The sequence below is a fragment of the Camelina sativa genome, chromosome 17 (assembly GCF_000633955.1).
Source record: "Camelina sativa cultivar DH55 chromosome 17, Cs, whole genome shotgun sequence".
In the NCBI taxonomy this organism is placed as follows: Eukaryota; Viridiplantae; Streptophyta; class Magnoliopsida; order Brassicales; family Brassicaceae; genus Camelina; species Camelina sativa.
In genome coordinates this window covers 6,667,735-6,685,827 of record NC_025701.1, presented here as the reverse complement: position 1 = coordinate 6,685,827, position 18,093 = coordinate 6,667,735, and the positions used below count along the sequence as shown (strand labels likewise).

Genomic DNA, 18,093 nt, shown 5'->3' with positions numbered 1-18,093 from the left:
TTTTTTTTTTTTTTTTATAGTTTATCTGTGTATCTTTTTTGTTGATTGCTTTGTCTTCTTCCTTGTAGTTCGAGCTTTAGTTTTTGTCTTCCGACGAGATGCACAGAATATGCAGCCAGAGGTTTGGTGTCTCCATTGTGTCATTGTGATTTAACCTCATTGATTGATGTTGGTCTTTGTGAAATTTAAGGCTCGCTTGGTTTTTTCTTGTAGATTCTGCAACACATGTTGCTTGACATTCCAAGTCTTGCTTTCTTCACTACGTATGCGCTTCTGGTGCTCTTTTGGGCCGAAATTTACTACCAGGTGAAACAATGTTCTGTATATTCTGTAAAAATTTGTTTCTGGTGCATTGTTGTTTGATGTTAAGTGTTAACTCCTTCCTGACAGGCACGTGCTGTATCAACTGATGGGCTGAGGCCAAGTTTCTTCACTATTAATGCAGTTGTATACGTAATTCAGGTGAAACTAACTTTCTATCTGACCTTTGTAGTAACTAATTTCTGAGAGATTTGCAAAGTCTTAAGAGTTAACCTTGAATTCGGTGGTCTGTGGGCCTGAGCTTGTTGTTATTACAATTCCTTACTATCCATCTGTGTCTGATTGATGTGGCTTCCTTAATCTTTCATGTGAATTTATTAATTCCAGATTGCTCTTTGGTTGGTATTGTGGTGGAAGCCTGTTCACCTTATGGTAATCATTTCTAAGATGTTCTTTGCAGGTATAGCTTGAAGCATAATTCATCTTGTACGTTTATTGATTATATTCGTTTTATGTGCTCTGTGTCTCATCTCTTGCGAATGTTTACTGCAGGTGTCTCATTGTTCGCGGCACTTGGCTTTTTACTATATGGAGGAAGGTAAGTGTGTTGCCACTTGCTTATGCTACACCATGATGGTAGCTTAGTTTATATGCTTGTTACCTGCTGCCATTAATGAGTTGTTGACATTATTATGAAAACTAGGATTCCTGCCCTCCTCTGATTGCTGGCTGGCTAGACTAGATCCTTTTAGTGCCATCGGGCTTTATCTATATACCACTACTGTTATGAAGAAAACTTATTATGAAGTTATGGTTTTTCCTGACTATTTCTTTGCAGGCTCTTCCTGATGCTTCAACGATTTCCAGTAGAATCTAAAGGGCGGCGCAAGAAGCTACAAGAGGTGAACATTGGACTTGAAACCAAAGTTACCCCGATCTTCGATTTCCGTTCTTGGATTTTAAACCCCTTTTTATGTTGTTATGCGAATTGCAGGTTGGATACGTGACAAGCATATGCTTTACATGTTTTCTCATCAGATGCATCATGGTAAAAGATATACTCATCATACTAATTGATATCAATAGACTGTGTCTTGTTGGTTGAGTTCTCTTTGTTAGTGGTCAATCCCCAAAACGAAAGCTAACCAGATCTTTCATTTCATCATCTTTTAATGGTCTAGATGTGCTTTGATGCGTTTGACGATGCAGCAGATCTCGATGTCTTAGATCACCCAATCCTAAACTTCATATACTATCTGGTAAGCTCTCTCTATACACCTATTGAGATACCATAGATATACATATATATATATATATATATATATACACTCTATGTGGATCTTAGAATCTAAATGTGAAACTTTTTTTGAAAATGTCTAAACAAAAGTGTGTGTCGTGTTTTACTTACAGTTGGTGGAGATATTACCTTCGTCTCTGGTCCTCTTTATCCTAAGAAAGCTTCCACCAAAACGCGGTATCACACAGTACAGTCCAATCCACTGAACATGTTCAGATAATCGAAACACTGAGGTAACTACGGTACCTTTTTTACTGGATGCTACAATAACAGAGAAAAAAACTTAAGAAACAGCTGAAGAAGAAGGGTCGAAAGATGATCTGGTTTTTTTTTTTTTTTTCTATGGGTTTAAACCGGAAGTTAATATCGTGTAGGTACCGGTAAACAGAGGGGTTCTTGTTCCTTTAAAAGAAAAAATTGTACATTGTAAGGGAGGGTTGCAGAACAATGTGGTTGTGATGTCTTTCTAACTAATTCGATGTGGTTGATTAGTAAGTTTAGTCTCTTTTGTTTACACAGATTTAAAGTAGTTTGGTGATATATTGACCTTGGCTTGTCATTCCAATCGAAGTAGTCCTGACTGGTTGGTTTTAATCTACTGGTCTTTTTCCACTTCTGTCTAGTGAAAGTTAGGTGAAATCTTCCAAGTACTAATAATGGTGTTCTTGTCTTTCCAAGTACAAAACGTTAGTTCAACTGTAAATAAATTTTGCAAAATGTGTATTTAGATCAGTTTGTTGTCATACGAATGTGAGAGAGAGAGAGAGAGACAAAGACGCAATCGGTAAAAATTAGTGAATTTTAAAACCAGCAAAGAACGTACAAAAAAATTGTAGGATCAGAGAGGTGTCTTCCTCTTTGGTCGTCCAAAGCACACCACTGGTGGATCAATTAAAAAACAAAAACCACCGATCCAGCGGAGTCAGAGTCATATAATAATTCGTTTACCGAGGAAATAAACAAACGGTGAGGATAAGAGATGGAAAACAAAACTTTCAGTTTAAGTTACGTGAATCTTCTTCTTTTGTGATTTTTTTGACGGCTCATGTTCTTCGCACGAGTAACGTAACCCTTTTACAAGAAAACATATTAAAAATCGTAACCTTTTCCAATGTTAAAGCTTGTTTTTTCTTCTTCTACGTCTGCTTTATCATTTGACCGATACGAGATTACAGAATCACATTTAAATTATCTTTGACTATATTGAGTGATTTATGTCTTGTTATAAATTTTGAATCAGTTACGTTTGTGTTTACACTAAAATATAAAAGTGATAAAAAAAAAAAAAAATTCATTTTTTCTTCCTTGTGTGTGTGTTAGTGGATTCAAAAGCTTGACACGTGCGCAAAGATAACATTTTTAAAAACATAATGACGCGCCAAGTCTTTATCTAAAGTCCAAACTCATCTCAAACTATAACAGCTGTTTCTTTGTTTTTTTATGTTTTTCTCTGCATGAACCCTAAATCCTGTAAAGTAGGCCAAACTTTTGAATATTTTGCCATTCAAGGACACTACTTTGAGAGTCCTGCTTCTGAAAAATAATGGCCAAGGACTCACTTCTTCCATTATTTTCACTTCAGGACTCGCTTTTCAATTATATATGTATAAGTCAACATATATCTTCCTTTCTCCTCCAACAACAAACCCTAGCTGCTTTGATTTTCTGGATCTGTGACTCTCCATGACGATTATCTTCGATCACCACTTAGATCAGAACGGTTCGTTTACCATTTATCTTCTTCTGAGTTTAGTTTTAGAGTTTTCTTCAAGTTATTAAATTAGGTCCATGTTCTGTTTTGAAATGATCTGGTCATTAGATTCGCATATTTTTGGATGATCTCATGATTTTCGGATTCAGTTTCAGTTTTTGTTTTGTGGTTTTGTCGAATTGAACTCGGAAAACTTTGATTTTGATGATTGAATAGATGAGATTGGAGAGAAGAATCAGGGGATTGACAAAGAGGAAGAAACAGAGTTGGTGTTAGATGCAGGTTTTGAGGCTCCTCACACCAACTCCTTTGGTCACACCTTCAGGTAAAATATAATTTTCGAGTCATATTCACACCAGAGAGATTGTAAGATGGAAACTTTATTATTCGATGTTTTCATATGAAAGGGATTATGATGTTGAGAGTGAGAGGAGAAGAGGTGTGGAGGAATTTTACAGGGCTAATCACATTGGCCAAACCGTTGATTTCGTGAGGAAGATGAGGGAGGAATACGGGAAGCTAAACCGAACTGAGATGAGCATTTGGGAATGCTGTGAGCTTCTGAATGAGTTCATTGACGAGAGTGATCCTGATTTGGATGAACCTCAGATTGAACATTTGCTTCAGACAGCTGAAGCCATCAGAAAAGATTACCCTGATGAAGACTGGCTCCATCTCACTGGTCTTATCCATGGTAAATTCTATTTGATGATTTGTTAACAGATGGTTTACCGGTTAAATGATTTTGTGTATTGTGTGAATCAGATCTTGGAAAAGTGCTTCTTCACTCCTCATTTGGTGAGCTTCCTCAGTGGGCTGTTGTTGGTGAGTTTTGTGTGTTTGGTGAAGATCGTTTTCTTCTATTCTATTCTCGAACGACTAATATATATCTCTTTTACAGGTGATACATATCCGGTGGGATGTGCGTTTGATGAATCTATTGTTCACCACAAGGTATATAAGATACTTTAACATTGTTTTGAGTTTTTAAAACATCTTAATATTGATTCACTGCGAGTTCTTGATGTAGTACTTCAAAGAGAATCAAGACTATGATAACCCGAGTTACAACACCAAGTACGGGATCTATACTGAAGGCTGTGGGCTTGATAACGTGTTAATGTCTTGGGGACATGATGATTATATGTATCTGGTAAGTAAATGACAATCTCAACATTTGTTTTCGACTTATACCGGACATGTAAGAATCTCTATTTGACTACAATTCACAGGTTGCAATGGAGAATCAAACTACATTACCATCAGCGGGTCTTTTCATCATCAGATACCATTCTTTCTACGGTATTTTGAAACACATTCTCATTTGCTCACATCTAACGGGGTGATATAGATGAGTCATGACTGTAAAAGTCACTGGGTTCCTGTTCATGTGATTTGGTTTTGCAGCTCTTCACAAATCAGAAGCATACAAGCATTTGATGAACGATGAAGACAGAGACAACATCAAGTGGCTGAAAGTGTTCAACAAGTATGATCTCTACAGCAAAAGCAAAGTTCGTGTAAACGTGGATGAAGTGAAACCATATTATCTCTCTCTGATCAACAAGGTATATATATGTATACAATTGTATCTTCACATTTGATATGGTCAAATCTAGATGCAAACTTCAGGTTTTCTTGTTCCTAACCGGCTAAATCTATCGCCTTTTGTTGTTTGCAGTATTTTCCGGCAAAGTTGAAGTGGTGAAACTCAGAAGTAGAGAAAGTTGTCTAATAAAATTGAATGTGACTGTAAACGTAAAAGGCTATAATGGACATGCCTTGATGAATAAAACAGAGTGTTGTGTTGTTGTTTCGTTTGAGCTAAGTTCCATTTCCAACGGGTGTTTTAGAGATGTGCATTCCGGTTGATAAAATACACATATAAAGTCAGTGACTAGTAGATATGACAGGGGAGAAGTTTAAAACCAGAAGAATCCCAAAAGCAAAATTAAAACTGAAAAAACACTATTCTAAAGCGTGGTCATCCTGCAAAAGGCCTACAGCGAGAAAAACCATACCCACAGCTGTCAACCAAATGGAGCAATTCCCATAATACCTGCGAAATGAGACGGCAAAAACTTATCTTAGAAAACAACAATATGACTTCTCTCACTTGCCAATAAAAAAGAAACTACATGGAGATGTTTCTTACACTGAATCTGATTCCATAGTACCAATCAATTCCTTGAGTTCTTTACGTCCATTGAAGACTTGATACACACGATTGATCATGGGAGCCCCATCTTCATCTCTGACAGCCTAGAATATAGAGTGTACAGAAATGTAAAATGTCACACTCCACAACTAACTGACATCATGAAGATTTAAAAAACAAACATGGGGTTTTTAAGTGTTTTGACTTACTTGAGCAATAAAAGTCAAAGGTGTACCAATCTCAAGAACTTTCTCACAAGACATGCAACTTCTAGGATCCGTAATCTAAAAGAAAAGAAAAAAACATCATAAGCACAGCTGTTGAAGCTGGCCAGTGGAATAAAACAGAGAAAGGAATTAAACACAAATAGTACCTTGACATCTTTCTGTGAAAGCAAGCTTTTGAAGTGTTTAGTCACTGGATCAGTAAAGTGATACTTTTTAAGAATATAAAAAAATCCTTTGGCATCTTGGTAATTGGTTACACTAACCCGAGCAGTGTCGTCCTCCTAATNAAAAAAAAAAAAAAAAAAAAACAGAAGGATGCAACCAAATTAAATCATGTGCTTTCAAAAAGTTTATTTGGATGAGAAAATTATGTTGTCATACCAAATACCAAGGAACCTCCTTACGGTTCAAGAAAATATCCTCACGTTTCAGTACTGAACCAACAGAGTTCAACTTCTCGAATTTAATCGAGGCCTGAAGGAAAGAAAAAGCAAAGCAACACATTACTTTAATTTTGACAAAGATAAAAAGCTGAATCTTAGAAATTAAGGAGGCACAATCTTACCGTTTCCTCGAAGAAAACACCCAAAGCCTTAGAACGGTTGGTCTCTACGGTTGAGGTTGATCCAACAGTTCCAGATACCACAACTAAGTTGCGCAACACTGGCGGAAGTTCAAGAAATTGCTCTGAAAATTTTTGTGGATCATCGACCTATCAATCATGGAAACAAAAAAAAACACACACATATATATACACACACAAGCCAAAACGGCAACCCTACCTAAACCTTTCAGGTTGTCCACCGGGGTAGTAAAGTGTTGAAGAAGCTCAGCGTCCCTGAAGGAAATAAGAAATCAAAATCAAGATCAAAATGAAAAAAAAAAGTGTGTTTTTATGAGCAGAGTAGAAATTGATTTACGAACTGACTAACGTTTTATTGCTGCGGCTATAAAAGTGGAGAAAGAAACCAACGCCTAAACATATCGCAGCAACTTCAATCATCTTCTATCTCCACTAGAAAAAGAAGAAACAAACGAACAAATTCGATTATCTTCTCCACTTCAATCAACTTTTATTTAGTTTTTGAGCAGAAGACGAGAGATATATACGGCTTTAAAACGGAAAAATCGAACATGTTTTGACAAAAGATCGACTCGAATATGAACATAATCGAAGATTACCTTACGCCTGATGATACTGAAAAAATTAACTCGAGCTTAATTAATGATCTTGAATTTTAGGGTTTTGCTAGAACCCTAGAAGTAATGGGTATATCAGTTAGATGCACTTCGATCCGTTATCCGCTTTTATTCGATCAGAATTAACTTTGACTTGTTAAAAATTAATATACCATATATTAAAATACTTAACATAACCATACCATACCATACCATCAGTGCCGGCTAGTTTGTCCAATAACCGTCTAACTGGTTCAATCCCAGAATCTCTGGAGAATCTAACATTACTGTCCAAGTTCAGTGTTGCTACTTGCTAACAATAGTCTCTCAGGGACAATCCCTTCTGGTGGTCAATTTCATACATTTCCTAACTCAAGTTTCGAGGGAAACCATATATGTGGTGATTACTTGCTTCAATGTCAAATAGAGGCACCAGACAAGAAACTACCAAGAACCAGCGATCGAGAGTGACTTTGTCTTACATTTTTCATATGGAGTGGCTATTGGGTTTGGTTTATCCTTGGTTGTTTTTGCTTTTCGCCACAAGCTGTTCAGCTTTTAATTTTCACGGCATCAAGGTTCATGTTACATACCATACGTAGTACCACAACCTCAGAATCATGAACCAACAGTGATGGTGACTTTGCCTTACATTTTTCATATGGAGTGGCTTTTGGGTTTCTCTTTTTCATAATTATAGTGACAGAGCTCGATGTCTACTAACGCTTTCGTTTGATGAATCTATTGTTCACCACAAGGTATATAATATATAGATCCTTAATATTTAGTTTGAAATGTTGTTTCGAGTTTTGTCTTTAATATAGATCCTTCTGGTAGTCAAAGCCAAATTGTCTTTTGAATTCCCACTACAATTTTGGAAAAGGATTACGATGTGCGAAAGAACCTGCCTATAAATTGATGCAACCTCACTAATCACTCTTGCCGTCTATATTTTCATAAATAATTCTGGTCTAAATATGTCATATTAAATTAAATTATAATAACATGACAATTCAAAAAAATATGTCATATTAAATTATGATAAATGACAATTCTACGGTATAGAAGACTGTCAATGCTACAACTAGCTTTAATGGAAATATTGCTTCCAAGTTGAAGTTGGCTTATGTAGTTTCCCCTCTACAAAAAAAAAAAAAGTAAGACAAATTGCTAAACCAAACCTCATAGAAAGTGCATATAACATATATAGAAATCAGAATACCAGTCACCTTGTAGTCAAAGCTGAACATGGGTTGCCATGTTTGGTTGTTGTTCATGATCTGCAATATAGAAGAAGAACACAACAGTTAGACATAAAAAGTTTTGAATATCATGAAGCTACACTACATCAGCAAAGTAAATACTATAATTTTAGTTGTAACATTTTTTTACCTGAGTATACATTGTCAACCTATCTGAGAAATCGTATTTCATTCTTCCAATTAGTATACCATCTAACATGTTGTTCCCAATCATCAACTGTTTAGAATTTTTGTCGTCAATGTTAGAATTGTATAGTTGGTAACCAATAATAGCATATACTACATCATAAAAAATAAAAAACTTACACTTGGATTAATGGAATTTGCACAAAATTCATAACCACCACGTAAATGTTCGATTGTTAGAGATGATCGAGAACGAGGAAAAATCACAGCTGGTTCCGACCAATAGCAGATTACAACATCAAAACATAGAACGAAAGAAACAATCAACTTATAACCTAAACCTGTGAATGACACCAAAATCCTTGCTCAATTTTTTATCGTCAAAGCGAAAGGGCTCATTCAATTCTTTGTGCAAAGACACTCCATATAGAAATCAAATCAAGTTAAACTAACTAAAAAATCCAAAATATGGGGCTAACTACACACTTACACCATACCNAATATCATATACTACATCAAAAAAAAAAAAAACTTACATTTGGATTAATGGAATTTGCACAAATTCATAACCACCACGTAAATGTTCGATTGTTAGAGATGATCGAGAACGAGGAAAAATCACATCTGGTTCCGACCAATAGCTGGTTACAGCATCAAAACATAGTAAAGAACATGCATAAGAAAGAAACAATCAACTTATATAAATACACTTTTTACTAACCTAAACCTGTGAATGACACCAAAATCCTTGCTCAATTTTTTATCGTCAAAGCGAAAGGGCTCATTCAATTCTTTATGCAAAGACACTCCAAATAGAAATCAAATCAAGTTAAACTAACTAAAAAAATCCAAAATATGGAGGCTAACTACACACTTACACCATACCAAACACACAACTGATATTAATATATCAAACCATTAAGAAAAAAATCCACCCAAATCAAAATGTGATTAAACCATTAACAAAGCACAAACCTAAATTAATACACCCCCGATTCTAGTAACGTTTAATACATATACCCAAAATGATGCATGTACTTATAACTTAACCTATCCAAAAATCGTATTCCTTATTGCAATTAGTTTGCCAACTAATATGTTGATTCCAATTAACATCAACGGTATAGAAGATTGTCAATGTTAGAATTTGTATTTGGCATTCAACAACAAATACATCATGAAAAAGCAACTTACACTTGGATTAATGAAATTGTACAAAAGAGGCACTCGTCAAGTCCAGTCTAGTCCATTTGTTTATACTCAAACTCAAATTCTAATATTAAAAAAGTATAGAAAAAGTGATCAGTTCATCCACATGTTTTTTTTGTTGAGCGTTCTACATAATAGAGCTTCCCAGAGTTTGATTTGAGTATAATTAACATGACAATTAACAAAAACATTTTTAATAAATTAATACTACATATAACCAACAAAAAGAATTTAATAAAATCATCAACCATTTTTAAAAAGAAAAAGAAAAGAAATAAGAAGTTAATTATGAAAGAGAATTTTCTTTTTTGGTATTTTTTTTCATCTTTCTTAATTATTAGTAGCATTGATGAAATTCATCAATTCATCAGATTCTTTATTTTCCCGACAAATCTTTTAATTCATTGTAATAGTGTATTTTAAAATACTGTAAAATAGAACAGAATATGCCATCGTAATGTGTACTTTATGCTGCATAGGTATGAAAGTATATTTTGCATAAGTATGAAAGTACACATCATAAGTTATGCTTATGCATGAAAGAATATTTTGCATAGTTTTTTTTACGTCGGAGAATGGACAATTATATTATGTTTTAATATAAATACTTGATTTTATTAATTAACGAGGTTATACTAACTCCTGTGGTTTAACTCATTAACTATATAGATTGTAAAGGCACCAATTTTGTTTAAAACTCAAGTCTTTATCTTTGATTATTCCTTTTTTGTTGAAATATCTTTGATTTTTCCATTGATTCAATATTGAATCTTTTGAGTTTTGATGGCAGATATATTATATGTACACTATATACTTCAGTAGTTATAGTTTTATACTTTTACAGAACAACAAAAACATATATATATAAAATAATTGACCCAAAACAAAGTGTATTATATACTGAATCCATGAACATAACTAAAATATATAAGGCTACAAACTAAAAAAGATTCCTCCTTTGTATCTTTGCAACACTCCAAGCGTTTCAACAATCTTCAACCAGAAGGCAAGCTAATCCTACGGGCAAAGGGCTGGTGTCTGATTTTTCTCGCTGATGGGTTGTCCCGCTGTATGATTTAGACTTCTTCTTTGATCTTCTATCTAACTCTTCTAGCAATGCTTTTCTTAGATATACCACACCATACATGACGAATAAAGTCACAGCAAGCGTTCCAAAAATCAGCCCCATCCTGATCCAAGCCCTGCAAAAAAAAATAACACAATATTCTTCTTTCAGCAAATCTCATTCATTAGCTCCTAAAATATACTATGATTGAAACATGAGGAGCAGTTGTTTCCTACTCTGATTTTGACTTCAGTCTATCAACCATACTTTCAAATGAGCCCTCTCCTTTGGAGACCCGAAGAGATCGTCCCTTGGGTCCTTGAATCACGAGATTCCCAGCTTTGTCTTTTACAGCCTACCATATATATATATATATATACACAGGCACGAGATCAGATGTAACTTGACTTGCACAGCCCGTGAGAAAAAAAGAAACATGGGGTTCCCATACCTTGCCAACAAAAGTCAAGTAAGTACCAATATTAAGAGCACGCCCATGACAATTATGTTCAAGCACCTAAAGAAAAACAATCACCCTTGTTGTTTCAATCCAAGTAAAAAGATGTGTTATATATATAACAGAGAAAAACAATACAATGAATATACGAAAAGAAACCTTTGTGCCTTGGGGTAAAACAACCCCTTCGAAGAGTTCACTTGCTGGCATATCAAATGGATAGTAATTAAAAATACCATGAAATCCTACGGCATCTTCAACTCCCAGTACATTCACCTGATGACCCGTATTATCTTCCTAAATTTGAGAGAGAGAGAGAGAGAGAGAGAGAGAGAGAGTTAATAACCAATTAAGGAGAGGAGGGCAAGGTTCAATAATAGCAAATAAAAAGCTTTTGAATGTTATCTTACTAGATACCAAGGAGTCTCCTCTTGACGTAACAGAAAGTTTAGAGACGTCTTTACCAAACCACCATCTTCTAACTCAATCTCACAATCCACTTTGGCCTGAAGTAATACATATATGTTATCAGAAAATTAAGCACACATGATGCAATATAACACCATCACAAGAGTAAGCACATATGATGCCAAAGGCCAAATTTTACAAAAAAAGCAATATTAGTTTACCTGTTCCTTCACAAGAACAGCCAAGAGACCATTATTCTTGCAGTTAAGGGGCGCTGCAGAACCAACTCTTCCGGATACCACAACAATGAGACTCGTGGTGTTTTTTGCAACCAACTCATCATCTGAAAAATAAAAAAAAACAACTGGATCGTATCATACAAAACCAATACACATGTAAAAATAACCAGAATTCGAATTTATCAAATAGAAACATACCTAACCGATTTAGATCGTGTACACGGGTTATACTGTCCAAGTAGTCAGCTCTCCTAAGCCATGGCAAACACACAACATTAGTTGATTGATTGATGAAGCGGTGGGATACATTCAGATATCCACAAGGATATAGGGAATGAGAGAGACTAACCTTCTAATTTTACGGCCGAAGAGATAATATCCTACACCACCGCATGAAAGAAAAACAGCTACTTCAAGCAACAACTAGACAACAAATTAAACAAGCGTGAGCATCAAACAATACAATCTTAAGGAAAAAAAACCTAAATTGATCTTCAAAAACACCAAAGTATTGGGAAACATACACTTTCCATCGAGGTTTGAAGTTTTCTACTTGTCTATGCTTAGTTAGAAGAATCCAGAGAGAGACAGAGAGAAGAGCAGGGATGAAGAACCTCTTAAACGACTTCGTTTGATTTGAAGTGAAATACTATAACATACAAGGGATAGGTTAAGGCCCAACAGATTGAAGCCCAATCCAAAAAACGAAACCCAAGCACGAAGGAAGACGTCATCACGGGTCCACGTGGGACACATAAGGAACGTTGAGAAATACAACTCTGGACTCCCAAGACATTTTAGTGGTTCCTGGAAAATTACATTTGAGGATGTATCACATGAAAATATACCGCACCCCGTATGGTAGTGACATCAGAATCCATTTTCAGAGACAAAAGAATTTTAGTACTGGCGCGGTTACTCAGGCACCAATCCGTATCAAAAGTTATGTAAAGTATTTTGACTTGTCACTCGAGTCTTTCTTCATATCTGTATGAGTTTTAGATTTATCAAAGACAGTAATTCTATTTTCTATTAATATATGCCACCTTTGTGCTACATTTTTTAGATGCATCAAATTTCAATTACAAGCAGACACGCTTATATGAATAACAGCCAAATCAACCAGTTTCTGTTATGAATAACTTGGGATTAAAAGCCAAAGAACAGACATCTCGAGGAGTATTAGAGACTTTAGAGTTAACTTTAGACTTTAGACTTTAGGGCGATTGTAAAATATATACGTAAAAACAATCCTAAACACAAACATGGTCCCGTAACCACAACTGTTGCTCCCAAAGTGCCAACGCCACCCAAAGAAATGTTATTTTACCAAAGTGTCACATGAATCTGGCAGGGGATATCATGAAGACCATCTTCCGTGTGCGGGCTTCCGTGTTAGTCTTCAATTAGTGATGATGACTATACCACAACCGAATTTGCACTCCCTTCTCTTAGGATCCAGCTGGTTACATGATTTTAAGAGTTTAAAGTAGTCATAATCAAAAGCACAACAGCCGCGTCTAAAATTGGCTGCAGCTCTATCGTAGATAGATGTATAGAACATGAAATCAAATCACTCAATTTGTATCTCTGTAGACAGTATAAGATAGAGTCCCTCAACCCATTATTCTTCGAGGTGAGCGGCATAAGATAGAGTCCCTCAACCCATTGTTATTTTACCAAATCGACATTCGCTAACAACCGACCCTAAATCAAATCAAACCAAGTCATCTATAAAATGATGCATGCACTTTTAACTTACCCTATCCAAAAATCGTATTCCTTATTGCAATTAGTTTGCCAACGTTGTTTCCAATTAACATCAACGGTATAGAAGATTGTCAATGTTAGAACTTGTATTTGGCATTCATAACAACAAATACATAATTTTTTTTTGTATAATAACAACAAATACGTAATGAAATCAACTTACACTTGCATTAATGAAATTTGCACAAAAGCGGCACTCGTCAAGTCCATTGTACTTAAACCTCAAATTCTAATATTGAAAAAATATAGGAGAACTAATGTCCAGTTCATCCACATGGTTTTTTTTAAGGGTTCTATATATTAGAGATCTCCAGAGTTAGATTTGACTATAATTAACATGACAATTAACCAAAACATTTTTAAAAAAATAGTATATATAACCAAAAACGAATTTAATAAAATCATCAACCACTTTTAAAAAGAAAAATAAAGAAGTAAGAAGTTAATTATGAAAGAAAAAATAATATAAAAATTCTTTATTTGTATTTTTCCATTTTTCTTAATTATTAGTAGCATTGATGAACTTCATCAATTCATTAGATTCTTTATTTTCCCAACAAATCTTTTAATTCATCGTATAAGATATGTTAAAATACTGTAAAATAGAAATTACCAAAAAAACTGTAAAATAGAACAAAATATGCCATCGTAATGTACTCTCATACTTATGTTTATGCATGAATGAATTTTTTTTGCATAGTTCTTTTACGTTGGAGAATAGATATCATATTATGATTTAATATAAATACTTGATTTTATTAATTAACGAGGTTATACTAACTCTTGTGATTTAACTCATTAACTAAAGATTGTAAAGGCATCAATTTTGTTTAAAAACTCAGTCTTTATCTTTGATTATTCCTTTTTTTTTTGTTGAAATATGTATCTTTGATTTTTCCATTGATTCAATTTTAAATCTTTTGAGTTTTGATGGCAGATATATTATATGTACACTTGTACAGTATATAGTACAGTTTTGTTAGTGTATATAGGAAAAGACTTTTTATGTATTGAATTGAAGTCTCCAAAAATACTGTAATTTAAGAACAATGATAAACAAACAAACAGTATAATAAATAATTTAATATATTTCATAGATAATTTTTTTTTTTAACAACTGAAAGTTTTTATTAGATGATATAAGGTTGATACAGAAAGTCTACCAGCCATGAAGGTGGTACAGTATATAGAGAATACATTGAGTTATTAGTAGTAGCACATAGAGAAAGCTTGTCTGCAGCAGTATTTCTTTCACGGTTGACGTGATCCAAAGATGAATATGGGAGCTTTGACATCCAGAATCGAATACATAGTATGTTGACGGCAATAAAACAAAGAAATACATGTACAGTATATATATTTTCCGTCGTAAGATAAATAAATATTGTGTGACAAAAAAGAAATTAATAAATAATAAATAAAATAAATATAAATATTGTTTTTTTTTTTTTTTTGAACAAAACATAAATATTGTTTGCTTTTTTAATCTGTTCCAATGCTTCCAATCCCCCAAATTGTCTTTTGTCTCCTTTCCTTTTCGTTTTTAGGGTTTTTTTTTCTTTTTCTTTTCTTCTTCTTCTTTAGCTCTGCTCTCTCTCTCTCTCTTCTTCTTCTCAATTTCCCCAAAATAAATTCCTCTGAAAGGTTATAAATTTCACTCTCCCCGTATACAATTTCCATAAGTATACAATAAGCCGATCTTGGCTTCTTTTTGTTTCTTCTGCATCTCGATACTTGGGTTGGGTGTGAGGCTGATTTCGTTCTCATCTGTTGTTGAAGTCTTTGGCTTGAAAGCAAATATGGAAGGGCATCCTATACCACGCACTGTCGAAGAGGTCTTTAGCGACTTTCGTGGTCGTAGAGCTGGTCTCATCAAGGCTCTCTCTACTGGTCAGCTCTCGATCCCTTTCTCTCCTAATACTCTGTTTTCTTCTGTTCTCGAGAAATCTCTTTACTTTTTTTATTTGTGTAGATTTGCGAGTTTTTATGCTCGTTTGTTTCAATTGGGTTTTCTTCGTTTATTGAATAAAAGCTCAAAGATTTCAGCTTTGTTCTCCTTTCATGTTCTTGGTTTAATTTTAATTTGCTTGGATTTGACGATTCATGTTTTTTGTTTTGCAGATGTTCAGAAGTTTTACCATCAGTGTGACCCTGGTGAGTTTTTCTCGTTACCAATGTTTAAGTCTTTGTTATAGCTTTGTAACGCATTGATTCTTTGCTTGTTTAGTTGGTTTTGAAGAGTTGTTTTTTTATACTAAAGTTCAGATTTTTAAGTGCAAGAGAGTTCCTTTTGGGTTTGGAGTAGGGAAGAATTTGTGATGAAAACTGCATTGTTTTGTTAGATTACTTCAGATATCTTCTTTCTTATTAGATCCCATCTGCAGTAGATTTGTTGTCTTGATCCTTTGTCTAGTTGTCTCCTCTATTAGTAGTTTTATCTTCCTGTCAGAGTTGTTGTCTGTCTCAACAGTTTGTTCGTTTCAACATATACGTAACTATGATGAAGCTAGTTTTCTGTATGACTTTCTCATCTTAGGGTACTTATTTCTTACTAATGCAGAGAAGGAAAACTTGTGTCTTTACGGACTTCCGAATGAGACATGGGAGGTTAATCTCCCCGTCGAGGAGGTTCCCCCCGAGCTTCCTGAACCAGCTTTAGGCATCAATTTCGCAAGGGATGGTATGCTAGAGAAAGATTGGATATCTTTGGTTGCAGTTCACAGTGATTCGTGGCTTATCTCTGTTGCATTCTACTTTGGTGCACGTTTTGGATTTGGTAAGAATGAGAGGTAAGATTCCTTCTCTGCTCAGTGTTCTATGTTAATTTCCCTTGTACACATGTTTGGTAAAGTTACACAATGATCGTTATGGTAGCTGCAACGTTTCTAGCATTTATCACCTCATTAACTCTTGTTAGTTGTTACAATCTCTGGTTCACCTCTAAACTCAAGATATCTTGTTCTGTGAAAAACCTCTGTAGAAGTGATTATCATTTTGTATCATTAACTTCAGTAGAGAGAAGTGTACCCAGAAGTGTTGTGAATCAAACCAGGCTGAATCAATTTTACTGAGTTATATTAAGTTCAATGTTTATGTGAGTCTCTAGTAACTCAAATTTGTAGAACCTTGTGTTTATTCTCTGACATTGTAGAGTCAAATCGTTTAGTATTCTTGCCTCTGACCTCGTTAATTGTTCTCAGGAAGAGGCTCTTCCAGATGATAAATGATCTCCCAACCATTTTTGAGGTTGTGACTGGCAATGCAAAGCAATCCAAGGATCAATCTGCTAACCACAACAGTAGCAGAAGCAAATCTAGCGGTGCCAAGGTAGAAGCTTCTGTTTACTCCATTCTTTTTTCTTTTCCCTCACAGTCTAGCTATCTCTGTTGGGTTCTTATCTTTATTTACTCCTTTGTTTCCTCATGCAGCCTCGTCATTCTGAATCTCACACTAAGGCTTCAAAGATGTCCCCACCACCAAAAGAAGATGATGAGAGTGAGGAGGAAGATGACGAACAAGGTGCAGTTTGTGGTGCGTGTGGAGATAACTATGGAGGAGATGAGTTCTGGATATGCTGCGATGCTTGTGAGAAATGGTTCCATGGAAAATGTGTGAAGATCACACCAGCAAAGGCTGAGAACATCAAACATTACAAATGCCCGAGTTGCAGTACCAGCAAGAAAATCAAAGCTTGAAAGGTGACAATAACATTTAGATGCTGTGAAAGAGGAGAAAGTTTTCACAGTTGACGAAAAGAACAGAACAAGAGTTTAGCTGTGGGAAGAAGAAGAAACAAAAGGCTTCTGATTTCGTAGTTTTAATGGGATTGAGACAGCTTACAGTTAGTAATGTCTCTTTCTCTTTTTCTTTTCTTTTTTTGCTGTTAATGTTATGACTAATTTGTCTTATGTTTCTGAGAAAATTCTGTCTTTAATCACTCTCTAGTTTGTGTCAACGAGTTTCTTCTTCCTGGTTAGTTGCTTTACAATTTTACAGCTTTGGCTTCTAAAGCCTGATGAAACTAATTGAGTTGATTACTTCGTAGAACATAATATTTAAAACACAATATGTTAGAAGGTTTAATATCTTTGGACTTTCAAAGTACCCTCTGTTTCATTTATGTCAGATAAAGATTCGATATACTGCAGCCTTGAGATGGCTCAGCCTCAGGGATATGAAAATTTCCATCAAGAGATACATAGGAAAGAGCAGGTACAAGGTGAAGGCGGCACAGAGGAACAATAGAGGATTAGGTGAGATTACAGCCATAGCGAGTGCATAAGAAACTCCGAGAGACGCTCCAATCCAAAAGAACCATGTGGTAAACAAGCTACCAATTGGCAGGAGACAAAACGTGTAGAGTAGAGCGCAACAGAAGCCTATAGTGTTGGAAACCCATAGGACGATGAAGACTGTCTGCTTCATCACCGCTGTACCTCCACCCTCGGATTGGTGTACACCTCCCGGAGGCTGCAGTGCGGTTTGATAAGTGGATGTGATTATCAAAGTACATATAATCAAGAAGACTGCACGGCCTTCTTCTGAAGTGTCGGACCTTAGGCGTCTGAGGCCAATGGAGATATGAGTCCAGAAAGTGACTGGTGACTTAAAGTGATCGGAAGGTTTCTCGAGTTTTGGAAGAGAAGCAGTCTCCTTGCACCCGGTTTTTACAACAACTAGTTCCAAATCCAAGTCTCTACTCTGTTCTTGGTTTCTTACAATA

General features: G+C 35.1%; 5 protein-coding genes and 1 long non-coding RNA gene across 7 annotated transcripts in view; 3 read left to right on the top strand and 3 right to left on the bottom strand.

Moving 5' to 3' along the window:
- The window catches only part of LOC104755751 (protein TOM THREE HOMOLOG 1), a 2,846-nt gene extending 774 nt beyond the window's left edge, over positions 1-2,072 (top strand). The window contains exons 3-11 of the mRNA XM_010478205.2: positions 69-121; positions 214-306; positions 391-462; positions 649-721; positions 814-859; positions 1,100-1,163; positions 1,256-1,309; positions 1,443-1,520; positions 1,672-2,072. Of these exons, the coding sequence (XP_010476507.1) occupies positions 69-121; positions 214-306; positions 391-462; positions 649-721; positions 814-859; positions 1,100-1,163; positions 1,256-1,309; positions 1,443-1,520; positions 1,672-1,764 (626 nt within the window). The 3' untranslated portion in view covers positions 1,765-2,072. The remainder of the gene's footprint in view (positions 1-68; positions 122-213; positions 307-390; positions 463-648; positions 722-813; positions 860-1,099; positions 1,164-1,255; positions 1,310-1,442; positions 1,521-1,671) is intronic.
- On the top strand, positions 2,998-5,092 carry LOC104755750 (inositol oxygenase 1-like). The gene is made up of 9 exons (XM_010478204.2): positions 2,998-3,278; positions 3,486-3,594; positions 3,677-3,963; positions 4,035-4,094; positions 4,171-4,223; positions 4,300-4,422; positions 4,502-4,571; positions 4,677-4,837; positions 4,951-5,092. The coding sequence occupies exons 1-9, from the start codon at positions 3,242-3,244 to the stop codon at positions 4,975-4,977; spliced, it is 927 nt and encodes a 308-aa protein (XP_010476506.1). The 5' UTR covers positions 2,998-3,241; the 3' UTR covers positions 4,978-5,092.
- Positions 5,208-5,869, bottom strand: LOC104759224. Its single transcript, XR_002036148.1, has 3 exons — positions 5,801-5,869; positions 5,425-5,711; positions 5,208-5,328 (listed from the first exon to the last, which is right to left on the bottom strand). It is a non-coding gene; the product is annotated as an uncharacterized LOC104759224 (long non-coding RNA).
- On the bottom strand, positions 10,278-12,210 carry LOC104755749 (E3 ubiquitin-protein ligase SPL1-like). Its single transcript, XM_010478203.1, has 9 exons — positions 12,125-12,210; positions 11,950-12,023; positions 11,799-11,851; positions 11,583-11,704; positions 11,364-11,459; positions 11,113-11,250; positions 10,948-11,013; positions 10,733-10,851; positions 10,278-10,632 (listed from the first exon to the last, which is right to left on the bottom strand). The coding sequence occupies exons 1-9, from the start codon at positions 12,131-12,133 to the stop codon at positions 10,416-10,418; spliced, it is 894 nt and encodes a 297-aa protein (XP_010476505.1). The 5' UTR covers positions 12,134-12,210; the 3' UTR covers positions 10,278-10,415.
- Positions 14,912-17,407, top strand: LOC104755747 (PHD finger protein ALFIN-LIKE 7). Of its 2 annotated transcripts, XM_010478202.2 has the most exons (5): positions 14,912-15,260; positions 15,492-15,524; positions 15,931-16,159; positions 16,571-16,697; positions 16,799-17,363. In XM_010478202.2, the coding sequence occupies exons 1-5, from the start codon at positions 15,170-15,172 to the stop codon at positions 17,063-17,065; spliced, it is 747 nt and encodes a 248-aa protein (XP_010476504.1). In that variant the 5' UTR covers positions 14,912-15,169; the 3' UTR covers positions 17,066-17,363. The 2 variants fall into 2 exon arrangements, with proteins under 2 accessions (XP_010476504.1, XP_019095329.1); XM_019239784.1 differs by having other exon boundaries at positions 16,571-17,407.
- LOC104759223 overlaps positions 17,493-18,093 on the bottom strand; it is a 1,543-nt gene continuing 942 nt past the window's right edge. Inside the window, exon 2 of the mRNA XM_019238858.1 lies at positions 17,493-18,084. Within this exon, the coding sequence (XP_019094403.1) occupies positions 17,493-18,084 (592 nt within the window). The remainder of the gene's footprint in view (positions 18,085-18,093) is intronic.

Coding starts and splice junctions, on each gene's coding strand:
- LOC104755749 (XM_010478203.1), bottom strand. Junction 11,852..11,949: donor TTCGGCCGTAAAATTAGAAG/GTTAGTCTCTCT, acceptor GCCATGGCTTAG/GAGAGCTGACTACTTGGACA. Junction 11,705..11,798: donor ACACGATCTAAATCGGTTAG/GTATGTTTCTAT, acceptor TTTATTTTTCAG/ATGATGAGTTGGTTGCAAAA.
- LOC104755750 (XM_010478204.2), top strand. CDS start 3,242: ATGACGATTATCTTCGATCACCACTTAGATCAGAACG. Junction 4,224..4,299: donor AATCTATTGTTCACCACAAG/GTATATAAGATA, acceptor TTCTTGATGTAG/TACTTCAAAGAGAATCAAGA. Junction 4,572..4,676: donor CAGATACCATTCTTTCTACG/GTATTTTGAAAC, acceptor TTGGTTTTGCAG/CTCTTCACAAATCAGAAGCA.
- LOC104755747 (XM_019239784.1), top strand. CDS start 15,170: ATGGAAGGGCATCCTATACCACGCACTGTCGAAGAGGTCTTTAGCGAC. Junction 15,261..15,491: donor CATCAAGGCTCTCTCTACTG/GTCAGCTCTCGA, acceptor TTTGTTTTGCAG/ATGTTCAGAAGTTTTACCAT. Junction 15,525..15,930: donor TTACCATCAGTGTGACCCTG/GTGAGTTTTTCT, acceptor TTACTAATGCAG/AGAAGGAAAACTTGTGTCTT.